The sequence below is a fragment of the Rhineura floridana genome, chromosome 3, assembly GCF_030035675.1.
Source record: "Rhineura floridana isolate rRhiFlo1 chromosome 3, rRhiFlo1.hap2, whole genome shotgun sequence".
Taxonomy (NCBI): Eukaryota; Metazoa; Chordata; class Lepidosauria; order Squamata; family Rhineuridae; genus Rhineura; species Rhineura floridana.
Window position 1 is genome coordinate 32,143,213 of NC_084482.1, and position 12,687 is coordinate 32,155,899.

At 40.2% G+C, this 12,687-nt stretch overlaps 1 protein-coding gene across 2 annotated transcripts in view; it reads right to left on the reverse strand.

The window, feature by feature from the left end:
• Positions 1-848: 848 nt before the first annotated feature.
• Positions 849-12,687, reverse strand: part of LIMA1 (LIM domain and actin binding 1) — a 62,277-nt gene continuing 50,438 nt past the window's right edge. Inside the window, exons 8-11 of one of the 2 annotated variants that reach the window (XM_061615230.1) lie at positions 10,359-10,407; positions 9,333-9,448; positions 5,005-5,138; positions 849-3,131 (exon numbers count right to left, since the gene is read on the reverse strand). In XM_061615230.1, coding sequence (XP_061471214.1) covers positions 2,117-3,131; positions 5,005-5,138; positions 9,333-9,448; positions 10,359-10,407 — 1,314 coding nt within the window. In that variant the 3' untranslated portion in view covers positions 849-2,116. Of the gene's footprint in view, positions 3,132-4,052; positions 4,198-5,004; positions 5,139-9,332; positions 9,449-10,358; positions 10,408-12,687 lie in introns of those variants that run through there. The other variant, XM_061615231.1, reaches the window with a different exon arrangement.

Genomic DNA, 12,687 nt, shown 5'->3' on the forward strand with positions numbered 1-12,687 from the left:
CACTGTTTGCCATTTTCTACTGTCCACCACAAAGACCAAACTTTTAAAATGAAAATAAATTTAATGTCTGGATAACCCCAGTAACCTTTGCACATATTAGCTCAAGTGCTAGTTAGATTGAAAGTTCAGAGGCATCAACATTGGGAGCCTATAATCCCTGACATTTCTCTAGCACTTGGCATTTAAGTCACATTCCAAAACTAATTCCTTCTTTCTGCATCTGGAGGAAGTAACTATTATCCCTGCTGTAAGAATAGACTACATTTCCCCAATTCATTATCAAATCCATCCTGAGAATACAAATTTAGCACCCAGATGATGTGTTCAGTACAGTGTAGTAGAAATATCCCTTCCTAATTTACTTGCAACAGTTGTGATTACAATTTCACCGCCACCCCCTACACACACCCTCCAAATGTTGTTAACATATGGGTGCTATTAGATATCCAGACAGATACTGAACTGCAACAAATGTCTGACAGACAGGGAGGTTAGTCACTCTAAAGACAGTAAGATGATAATGTTCCTATGTGAAGCTTTCAATGCAAAATCTGTTAATTTTAAAATATCACGTAAGAAAGCATCACTCTACCTTGTCATTTTACTGGCCAGTTTAAGTTCTTTTGGGCAGGGGGGCTAACAAATGTTTGTAGAGACTTTAAAGGGGCTAAATGAAGTGCCACTAATGCATGCACATGCACATCTTATTTTCTGAGAAATTCAGTATACATCCCTCTTTACTACATAAACAAGCACAACAGTGCCACATACTGGTGTAAGATGGATACTAGAATCTTTTGAACAGATTCTTACCTTCCTGACTGTCTCATTGCAAATAAAAGTCTAGATTAGAAGCTTCCAACAATAAAAATGACAAGAGTCTTTATTGAATAAAATGTTTCATACTTAGCAAGATTGGTAAGAAAGTGGAATATTTTACAACTCTAAAATATAGTTAGAGCTAATTTAAGTGAATACATTACAAAAAGATTAAAAACTATTTAAGTAACTCCTTTAACCCAGCTCAAAATAATATGATTGATAAAATACATGCAGTCAAGTTGAAAAGCGCTAAAACCAAAATGCTAGGAATCAGTCCCAAGAAATTCCCACTGTTTTGTCTGTTTTATCATTGTGGAGAATATTGTGTGCAGCATCTTTCATGCTGATTCTTAAATCTGGCAGTTGGGGTACACATAGAATTGCATAATTCATACCATTTGCAGAAAAAGGAGAAATAAAGCCTCAAGTAGGAAAGATTATTCAGGAAAACAAACATGGAATGTATGTAGTTATACCCTGCAGAAAGAAACTTTACTCTCAATACAGTCCTTCTCTCAGCACTACTCTTTGAAATCAAAATGCCATACGTCCAGGTATGAGAAAATCACACACTCAGATTTGCCTGAGCCCCAATTCACAAGAAGAATTGTATACAAAAAGAGCAAAGTGCAAAGATAGTTCTCTCCCGATCATTGACAAGTAAACACAGCTTCCCCATAAAATCATGCTGCTGACTGCTTATTTCAGATACTGTCATTATTGGACATCTATTTAGTGTTTTCTCTATTAAAAATGTATATTTTGTGCCTTTACACATACATTATTAAAGTGCAGTCATCGCTATTTAAAGTGGTCCCCAAGAGCCTTTAGAACTGGTCCCCAAGCACTGCAGTAGCATTGTTGAGTGGTAATAGTAGTGTATCTCAAACAGCCCTCTCTTCTGCAGTTCGTCTTTGGGGAGTGTAATGACATCCTGCAAAAATGTCTGAACTACCAAAAGAGCAGAAAGGAATAAATATGCCATTTAAGTGACCAGGTTACAAAATGGAATTCAGAAGAGTAGTTTTTGCTCAATCAAGGCAGCAGCTGTTCCCACACCAACTTTATGCATATTATTCCATTTTCACAAAATTGGTAACATTTTTGCAGGTTTCCAATGATCTTTCCTATAAAATTCAGATCAGAGGAAGTCTTTATGGTTCCCTTATGCATCAACCTGCAGTACAGTATCACTTCCAAAAAGGGCAGCCACTTTTGGAAAAAAAACCCTCAAACACCAAACACACTAATTTAAGGCCCAGCACCCTGCAGTTAAATCCTTTAATAGAAAGAATCAAATTTGTTCCTCGTCTTCCTCCTCTTCACCATAGTATCTGTTCCGCTTGATCTGCTCTTCTACAGTCAATTCATCTAGGTCTTCGCCTTCAAAAAACCCAACATCTTGGGATTTACAATTTGGACTAGCAGATAATTCTTTTGCAGTTGTTGAATTCAAGACAGAGTGGTTAGGGGACATATGAAACAGGGCTTCTTTATCCAGTGCTGCTTGCTCCCCTGCAGCATTTTCTTTTTCCTCATCAGTGTCACCACTCCCCTGGCCATTCTCAACTAAGCTCTCTTCACCTCTTGCTTCTCGTTTCCCCTCATCCAGCTCTTTATCTTCCTCAGCAACATTTGGAACATCACCAGGATCAGCTATATTGCTTCCTCCCTCTGGCTTGTTTTCTAGAGCTGGGTTCGGTGTCAGTTCCTCCTTTTGTCTGACCATATTCCTCTCAGCTTTGGGAGGGGACATGTTTTCAGTTCTATGGTTCTTAACAGATACTGTTCTAAATGAGGCAGCTACTGTAAATGGCCGGCTTCTTTCTTTTAGTGAAGATGTCCTTCGCAGCTTCTTAAGGTCTTGGTCCACATCTTCCTGATGTTCTGGCTTACCGGCCTCATCTTCTGGGGGCCACTTTGGCTTCAGCACTTTAATACCTTCTTCCAAAAGGCTTCCTTGGCTGCCTTGTTCAGTAGGAGGTGGCCAGGCAATCTTCAGCTTCTTGGTTTCCATAGGCCTCTCTTCCTTCTCAAGCAAACCAGCAGCTTTTGCTTCCATGCTAGCTGCCAGAATCCCAACTTTTGCAATCGGAGAATCTTCTACCCCTGGACTTGCAGGGCCTTCCACAGCATTTCCAACATAGGCAGGTTTCTCCTGGGATTCCTCGTTCTCGTTTTTGCTTACCCACAGTTCCTTGTGTGGCTTGTGCCCAAAACCTTCATCGTAGTTGCCTTTGGCTTTAAAGAGTTGGTTAAAGTGAGGCTTGCAGTAAACATTCCCATGTAGAGATGCATATGTTCCAAGACTGTACAAGAAAAGGCACAAACAACTATTAGCACACCCAGTAACTCACAACATTAACCATCTCATAATGTACAAATTCATGGAAGATAAGACTATCAATGGCTACTAGCCACAATGGCTAGGTTCTATCCCACTCTTGGAGGCAATATATCTTTGAATATCAGTTGCTGAGCATCACAGGTAGGGAGAGTGCTGTTGTGATTAGGTCCAGCTTTCAGGCTTCCCATAGGCACCTGGTTTGCCACTGTGAGAACAGGATGATAGCTTGGAATAGATGGGCCATTGGCCTGAACAGCAGACCTTATGTTTTTCATGTAAATGTTTGAGATGTATGGTCTGAACTGGCTGTGGGGTAATCATTCCAGGATAGATTGTAATAACTCATGTATGAGTTATTCTGAATATTTGTACCACTCTGTACTTCTGTACCACATTAGATGCCACTGTTTGGAACAATTACTTCCATCATGAAGCAACTTGAAAGGGATGACTTTATCAAATATAGAAAAACAGCCATTAAAAAAAATCTGTAGCTATTGTCAGGAAGGGCTGGTGTTATATCAGATTCTGCCCACTATATGGGCCTGGTTCAGGCAATACAGTAAGTCAAACCATGGCTTAACAGAACCACACGAATGGCCAGTCCTGGGGAGGAGTCCACACCCATTTTGCTCCTTGGTCCTTTTAACTCAACATGGCATGGCAGCTAAGCCCATGTTTGGCTTAGTGTGTCATCTGAACCTGGGCTCATGGTTAAACTCTCTCTTCCTTAACTACCTACTGTAGACAATGTGTGTTCTTGACTACATCACGTAGTTAAGAAGGAGTGAAACAATATGTTAAGTCACAGGTTGGGAGCCTCCGGGCAATGGGCCAAACCTGGCCCGCCAGGCTATTTCCCCCAAGCCACACCCACCTGTTGCCGTATGTGATGTCAAATAGAGACATAGCTGTAGAAAGCAGGACTGAACCTCATGCGCATCAACTGATGTGTGGGGAGTTCAATTCTACTTGGTTTGGGTATGCCACCCAGTTCTTGCAGGGGAACTGTCTGGTGCACCCGAACCCTACAGAAAGCAAAAATGAATGCACAGGAAGTTCTATCCTTGCTTGGAAAGTATCCCCCCCTCTTCATGAGCCAACTTTGATGGGTGGATGGGACTAAGTTACTATTCTTCCACCCTTTAATATATACTGTACATAGTTTTACTATATTTATAAAAGCTGACCAAAAACACTGATACTACTGCCAGAGATTGAAGACAAGCAATTGTTTTGTTTTCTAAAGAGCTGGATTGCTCCTCATAGTGTAAACAGTCTTCCAATTTTCACCTGTGGCAAAGTGCTTTGGGAGGTTTTTATATTTTTTCAAAACTCCCGTTTGATGTGAGGCAAACTGTTGCGAGAAGTCTAGGGAACCAAGAAGGTTTTCAAGGAATGGCCACTAGGATAGCGGCCATTACCAGATCTTGCAGAAGTTTATGCAATCATTTACAAGTATGTATTATGTGAATGGTACTACCTATCTACGACCACTTTATGATGTAGTATGTAGAACTCCACTGCCCCCCATACTAGATTTCTCTGGAGCTCCCAGTCACCAATCCAAAAACATGTCTAATTCCAATCGAGACTGGCGGATCTGATGTCTGTGGGGCAGTGAAAGCACTTCGGACAGCTCCTTGGAAGTTCAGACTAAAACCTGGAGTGGATTCATTGCCCCACTGACATCGGAACCACCAGTCTCCACTGTCTAGTTTGCATTTTTCAGCATTACTACACCTTGCCTCCCCAAACTCACGTTAGATCATTAACCTTACAGCAGCCTATTTTTGTTTTTAGAAGAAAGCTCTGCCTGAAGGTCTTAAACTTACGTGAGTTTGCTGTTGCAGTAAGAACAGCGGAAGCAGCTGACATGGTACACTTGCTGGTTGGCAAAGAGGCGCTCCATTGGATACACAGTCTTCTTACATGCAACACATGTTTCCTTTGCTGGCAACTGGAACTTCTAACAAAGAAAAAGAGGGGGAGTAGCATTCAATACGAGACTGATGTGCAGTCACACCTTAATATATTTCTTTCAGTAGCCCTGCCAGTCAATCATCTCCCTCAAAACCAAAGAAGGGGAGCCTAGGGCCCTCCAGATACTGCCCAGCAGCATGGCTAATGATCAGGAATTATGGGAGCTGTAGTCCAACATTAGGAGAGCCACACATTTCCAATTGCTGCTGTAAAGACAATATGCCAGGGGTTGCCAATGTGGCACCTGCAAGTGCCATGGTGCCCATGAAAGCCTTCATTGGTTTGCCCATGGCAGGGCCCCACACTCTGAGCTTTCATTTTAAAAAAGCAGATCTCTAGCCCTCCTAAAAAGTTAATTATGAAGCAAAAAGTACAGATACCCTTCTAAGCAATTTCTGTGAAATGAGTCAGCCTGGCTGTTCCTGCTAGTCAGTATTTTTAGCCAATGAGTGATGTCAGAGCAATGACTGATAAGTGAGTTGTTTGGACACAGGCAATAGGAATTCCTGGGGTCCTAAAGAGTTTTGGTTTTCCCCTCCCCCTTCAGTGCATTTTTCCTGTTTCTGTTTTATTTTCTAGTAATCCTTGGAATCTCTATAGTGTGCCCTTCCTTTTTACCTATCAACCAGGATGTATTTTCCTTGTGGTGGGTTTACCTGAGATCTGGTACTCACCTTAAGTTATTTTCTGCAAATAATACTACACAATGAATACAGGTGGATGTTAAAGAATCCCCTCCCTAAATGGCAAATGCAAAATGTGAAAACTTTGCAAAGAGGCTTAGACATGGCTCCTGTTATGCAGCATCTAAAGCCAGGCACTCATTAAGAATTCACTGTATATTCAGCTTACAGTAGAATCTTAAGTACAGAAGCAAGTCTGTGTTTAATGGAGCTTATTCCCAGGTACATGAATACAGAATGGCAGTCTATGCTTTGTGGACATAAAGCTGTTAAAAGTCACAAGAACCCTGTTTTCCCCAATCAGGACTAGCGTGGCATAGCTGACTTCCCGTGGTAAGCATGCGGTTGTCCTGGGGCAGGGGGGAGCAATGACTTCAATTTTGTGTTGTGCCATGCCCCCATGGCAGCCATTTTGTGTTTGGTGCCCATAGCACTCTCCCAAAATTCAAAATGTGCCTATTGCTCCAAAAAGGTTGGCAATCCCTGCAATACACATTCAATTCTTTAATTTGGAAGCAACAATCCCTCTCTTTTTCTTCCCACTACCAAGTCCCATATGCTGGCCAACCTAGAATGGCCAAATCTATGAAGGCTACTACCAAAGTCCCTTCCCTCCAGTTGTGTTGGTTCTGCTGATACCTCTAAATGTGGCCCAAAATTAAAATGCAAAAATATGTAGGAAATATGGAACTGGCAAACAGTGAGATAGCTGAACAGTATCTCCAGTCTAGTACACCAGTCATTTGCACCCCTCTTCAGTCTCTCTATAGCTGGTAGAGTTCCGGGGGGGGGAGATGCAAGAAGGAGACAAAGGCCAAGCTGGCAAAAGCACTCAGAAATCTAAAAGGATTAAGGCAAATTTATCAGTTCACACTGAATTCATCAGCTGTTGTGACAGATCATCTTCACAAGTGAAGCGACAGAGACATTCATACCAGCGAATTAAGCACTCTTTCCATGTGCCTTATGCAGGCTGTCCTCCTTTTTAAAGTGCTACGAAACCCTCTTATGGGTCACATGCACGCCACACATTTAAAGCACTCTTATACCACTTCTCTGAAAGAATTCAGGGAACTCTAGTTTGTTAAGGGTGCTGAGAGTAGTTGAGACACCCCCCCCGAGCCATAATAACCAGCATCTTCGGGGGAAGCCCTGACTGTTATGGTACAAGAGTGCTTTAAATTATGGTGTGGACATGACATGTTTCTGTTCATTTGTGAGATTAAAAAGGAAAGCCATTTTTTTAAGTGCAAAGCTACCCTAAGCATCAAAAGGAAACTAGCCAATTTGCATCATTCAGAGCTGGCTTCTGCTTACAGAACTGTTTACCCAGCCCCCTTTCACCAGAGTTCACCCCTGGGGAAGCAAAGTACCTTTGGACTGAATGCAGTGAGGTTGTTAGATCTGTCTTCACCCAAACACAAAATACATACAATTAAGGGAATAAACAAGCACAAGTAGTGGAGGAGGTTGCTCAGAGTCCAGGTGAATTTGTTTAAAGAGCCAAGTAGGCACATTGAAGCAGTTTTGATTACATGTTCTGCCTTTAAACCAGGAACTGATAGTTAAATGCCCAATGCTTATAAAAATCTACTTATGTTGAAAGAGCTTTGAAGTCTAGAACCAGTACTTTACAAAAGGTAGAATGTGAAGTATGCAATCCCATATGAAACTTTTAATAAGCATTGTGCTTGGCAACTAGAATGCCATGGCCCAAAGTAGTAGTTGTTTTTAAAATTGGAGAGCAGCTATAAACTTAACAAATGTATTGTGCTACCACATGGATGATGTCTTATACATCCTAGGCAACATTTCCAATTTAATCAGCACAAGGCTGATTTTCCAAATGTTGAAAGAAATATCTGCTCTTTCCCTTTAAAAGGAAATTTTAACCCATGGCTCCAATGGCCATCTTCTGTCATATTGATAATCAGTTAATTCTCAATATAACAGGATAATTTAAAGCAGCATGGAAAATGGATCCCTCTAAAGAAGGAATCCAGGAAATGTTGCTTGGCTGTCAAAAACTGGTTTCCCCAAGCCCATCTGGGAACCAGACATTTGCAATGCATGGTGTTAACAGTTGCTGCAGCAACATATGTTCCTCATTCAACTTACATGCATATATGGAGGAAGGTTTTTGGGTGTGTAGAGACATTTTTCTTTCCAAGCACGCTATGAATAGCAACTACAATAGAAGGGTGAAGTCCAGTTAATAAAAAGAGGAGAAGAACAGGCAAGAAAGCTAATAGTTGAGCTCACATTAAAAAGCGAGGCAGGAGTAGAGATTAGGAACCAGGAGCAGGAAACAGAAGCTGGAAAAGACAAATGGCTATTTATATACACATATCTGGGCTGGAAGGAAAGTGCACTAAATAGTTCCTTGTGTGAAAAACACACATATTTACACTACCCTCCCCCCCAAAAAATAGCCAGACTCAACCAACAATTAAGTTGCATAAGAACAAGGAGAAAAAAGTCTTGAGTATTAATGGTGGTGGTGGTAATTTCATCATCATTTGAGTTTTGGTCTCCATTTAAACTGATGAAAAGAGAAGCAGAAGGCTTTATTGGACTGCTCACAAGTTGTACAGTGTGTTATAGTTCCCCACTCAAAAAGCACACATACTCTTTCTCTCCCTTCCCCCCCCTTAACTTCCCCCCAGCCCATCTCGCATTATCCCTAAGAACAGAATTCAGCCTGGTATAATTAAAGTCGGGGGGGGGGAAATATAGATCAGCACAAGCCCAAGATATTTTACCTATAGCATCAACCAACATATGCTGAAGACCTTGCAGCTGCAAGAATTGAGTAATTTCTCAAAATGAGTGGATGGAAAAGTATATAGATAAGAGAATCCAAGTTTATTATCTCTTGTTGGCATTAGGGTTAAACTACAAGAATATTGACTGCATCCCTTTTCAGTGTTTACACATAAAAAGCCTATGTCCTAAAATGTTTATATTTGAGTATAAATAATTATTAATGTACATCATCTATGTAAAATGTTAACAAGATCTGAAATTTTACTAACCAACTATATTCAAAGGAAAAGTTTATTACCGAAGATATATGCAACACTGATTAATTTAGATCTGCCCCATTAGGAAACACTATTTTAACAAAGACTTGCAATATGTTTATAAATATGTGACACAACTCTTATACTGAAATTACAGAAAATGTAAATGTAAATATCAATAGTGCTTTACACCGCAAGGATTAAGAAAATATCTAATTTAAATACTATTGAATGCCAATGATATAGAGTAAGATTAGCTGATTTTATCTATATCTGGTGGCACTGACTCAAAATAAATTAATTTTTTTGAAAGGCTAATGAGTATCTTATTCAATAAATGCTTAGCAAGGACTTTGTCCTTGGGTCAAAGATGACCGTTTATGATCGCTGATAAAAATAGTAAGTTAATAGCTAATATGATTTTGGAGCCAGAATTCTTATTGCTTCTAACGAGATATCTATAATCCACTGTACCTTCACTGCTTTTGGGGGAGACATATCAGTCTGGCTTGATGCTCTAGAATCAGGGCTTTGTTGTTTGGCATAGGCAGACCTCAGGGTTTCAGTTTCTTTCTGGAAGTTTAATCCAACTAGAACAAAGGAACATAAACTTATTAGTACCCCCTCATTTGAAACTTGAAAGATTCAGTTTACATCCTAGATTGAGGAAACAGCAACTAAGCTAGTAGATGCAGTGCAAGATGGACATTTAATCTTATCAGACCGAATGGAAAAAAAGATGTAAGCAATTCAAATTGAGACAGTACCAGCTACTTCAGATGCAGCATTTTCTTCACCAATGAAACTTCCCTGTTTTAGATAACCCAAAGCACAATGGGCTTCAAATGTGTAGTCAGCAGTTTGGCACAGAGAGAATTATTTTACTAACACATAAAATATTGGCAAGTATTGGGGGGGCATAAAGGGCTGGGGGGGGGAGTAGAAATATGATAGAATTCTGAAAACCCCTTTCCAAAAAACTCATCCAGAAATCATGAGAAATACTGGACAAAGCCCCGTGTGATCAATTAGCATTCATTTATAAAAATCCACTTTGAAGGTGCATAGCTCCTTGTTCTGTTTCTCCCATATGATGCAGCTAAAACTGATATCCAGAAAAATGGGAAACATATGTGGAAGAGGGTGCAGAGAAAGACAGCTCAATGCCTGGGATGGGCATCTGCAGAAGAACTGATATTGGACGAAAGATGTTCCCAACAATGAAAACAGGGGGAAAAGTAATGGCCACTTCTTATCCTAAGACCAATTCTAATAAATTCTATACAAGAATTTGTTTAGTTTTTCACCTCAGCACAACAAAAACAGGAAATCACTGCATACTAGAAGAACACCTTGCCTCTCACCATAACAGCCTGGTGTAGAAGGATGCAGGAGGCACTGGCAAAAATAGATTAACTAGGAGGGCTGATGTCACCTCCAGAGTCTGTAGTTTCAGAAGAGATGTGCATCAATTCCTTGGGGGGGGGATTAAAACCTTACCAGTGCCATCTTCACAGAGATTGGAATTCAGACCATCTACAATGGAAATCTGCAGGGAGGATAAATTCATATATTACCAATCTGTTGTTACATACATATCCTGACTTGCCTGCTTAACACAAAATTGCTTTTTTAATTTATAAAAAGGAAGATACATTTAGACAAGGAACAGCTGAAACAGGCCAATGGGTTGTGTAAAACACAAGGCAGATTGTGATCAGATGCAAAGAACATCAGAACCTTGCAACATCCAACTGACAGCTCTCTGTTGCCAAAAGCCTTTAAATTCTACTCTTCAGTTGTCTAACTTAGAATGGCAGGCAAAATGCTTCTTCCACTTGAATATCTAACTTTCAGATTGATCTGCCATAGTTTTATCTGGCCTGAGTGTCTTATTGCCATTTCATCTTAGTGCTACTACCGCTGGCACCAAGTCAGATTCTAAGTGGTTCATCAACTATTCAAAATCATACATGTCCCTCAGAGCAGACCTCAACAGTGTAACAGGTGTGTATAGACAACAGTACTAATTAAATGCTTATGTGCCTACCTGGATGAGAAGTCACTGTATGAGCTGCAATAAACTTCCAAGGAGGTTGCTATACATAACAAAATTGTATGGGAGACATTTATTCTGCCCATACTTGGACATCTTCCAAATCAAAGAGAAGTGCCAGCTATACAGCTGTTTCACTGTCTTTCACATACAGAAAGCAGATACCAGTAGTTTGTCTGCTGGGATAAGACAGTACAGTCAGAGTTTCCACAGGACTAAGTCATCCTTCATTCATTAGTAACCTTTGTTACAGATCTATGTTTTTGTAGTGTAGGTTCATATGCAGGTCAGTCATAAGAAAAGGGGGCCAGAGCCAGAACACAGGAGTGCCATTTTCTCCCCTAGGATGTCTGCTCTATTAAATAAAATACAACTTAAGACTGCTCATACTAAAGAACAAAATTCATCATAATAAGCTTAACAGTGTAAATTAGCAAGATACTGCTAAATGGAAGCCCCACTCCAAGCAACAGAACTGTGTGAATTAGTAAGGGTAAGCTGAGATAATACACTATGCTCATTTGACTCAGTTTGGGAACAGATCATTGTAAGCATTGTACAGCACATTCTACAGTGTCAGGGAGCTCCCAGCAAAAAAGATGCTCATGCCCCCAAACTCTTACTGTGATGTGAAGAGTGTACAGGAACAGTGCTTCCTGCATGCAAATTAAAGGATGTTTAAATTAGCACATGGGTGAGTTTATCAGACAGTTTTACGCATTTGCTATATCCAGCTAGGATAGCTGGCCAACATGTTCTACATGGATTTTTAAAAAGACAAGTACAGATACATTATCCCCTCCCCCCACTCTATTCAACAATTCTTGCATGTGCTCATCATGCACATCAAGCAAGTGCTTAGATACACCATAGAGAGGAAAGCCACAAGAATGCCTATAAACTTAAGAGTTATTCACTCTTTCAAATCAGCGGGAAGAGGACTTTTATTCAGACCATCCATTTAACTGTAGAAAAGGGAACAAAGAAGGAAATTACTTTTGAGTTCAATGCATGATTTTAAGTGACCTCACCTTAAGAGGTTACCAGCTGAGGATTTAGAGCAGTTGCTGGAGAGAGCAGTGATCTGTCCAATAAGAACCAGGAAGCTACAACAGCTCTCCAGATATCAGACTAATACATACCCATCATCCCAAATTATTAGCATTTGAAAAGTACGTGTACACACTTCCCTAGCTTAATCATCAAAGATGCATGAGAACTGGACTTCAAGTTTAGTAATATTCACCCATGGTTTTATTTTTGAAATGGTAATTAAATCAGGGACAAAAATATAGGACAGGGGAAAGATTTAATGCAGAGCTAAAGGGCGTCTCCATTTGCTGTGGGAACATCTGCTGCTTCTTACAGGAATTAAAAAGTGACAGCACTTTTCATACTCCAAAATCTGGTTGAGTGGAAGAGGGAGTGGCTCCCGAGATCCTAAAGAACATAAAATTATAGTGAGGAAAAACTGCACATTGTCAAGGATTTGAAGCTCAAACTGCAAACCAAGTTAAAGCACAATCCTAACCATGTCTACTCTGAAGGAAGTCCTATTGAATTCAATGAGGCTTACTCCCAGGTAAATCTAGTTATGATTGCATTAGTGTCAATGGGTTTTAGGCAGCATAGATGTGCACAGGATTTCAGCCACAGTGTTTCTCTCATCCCTTGAATGACAAAGAAGAACATGAAGCTATTCAGCAAATAGTTTCTCTAGACTTTTGCATTTGCTTAGCATTTTCCAACTGAGGATATCCATTTTTGACAAAA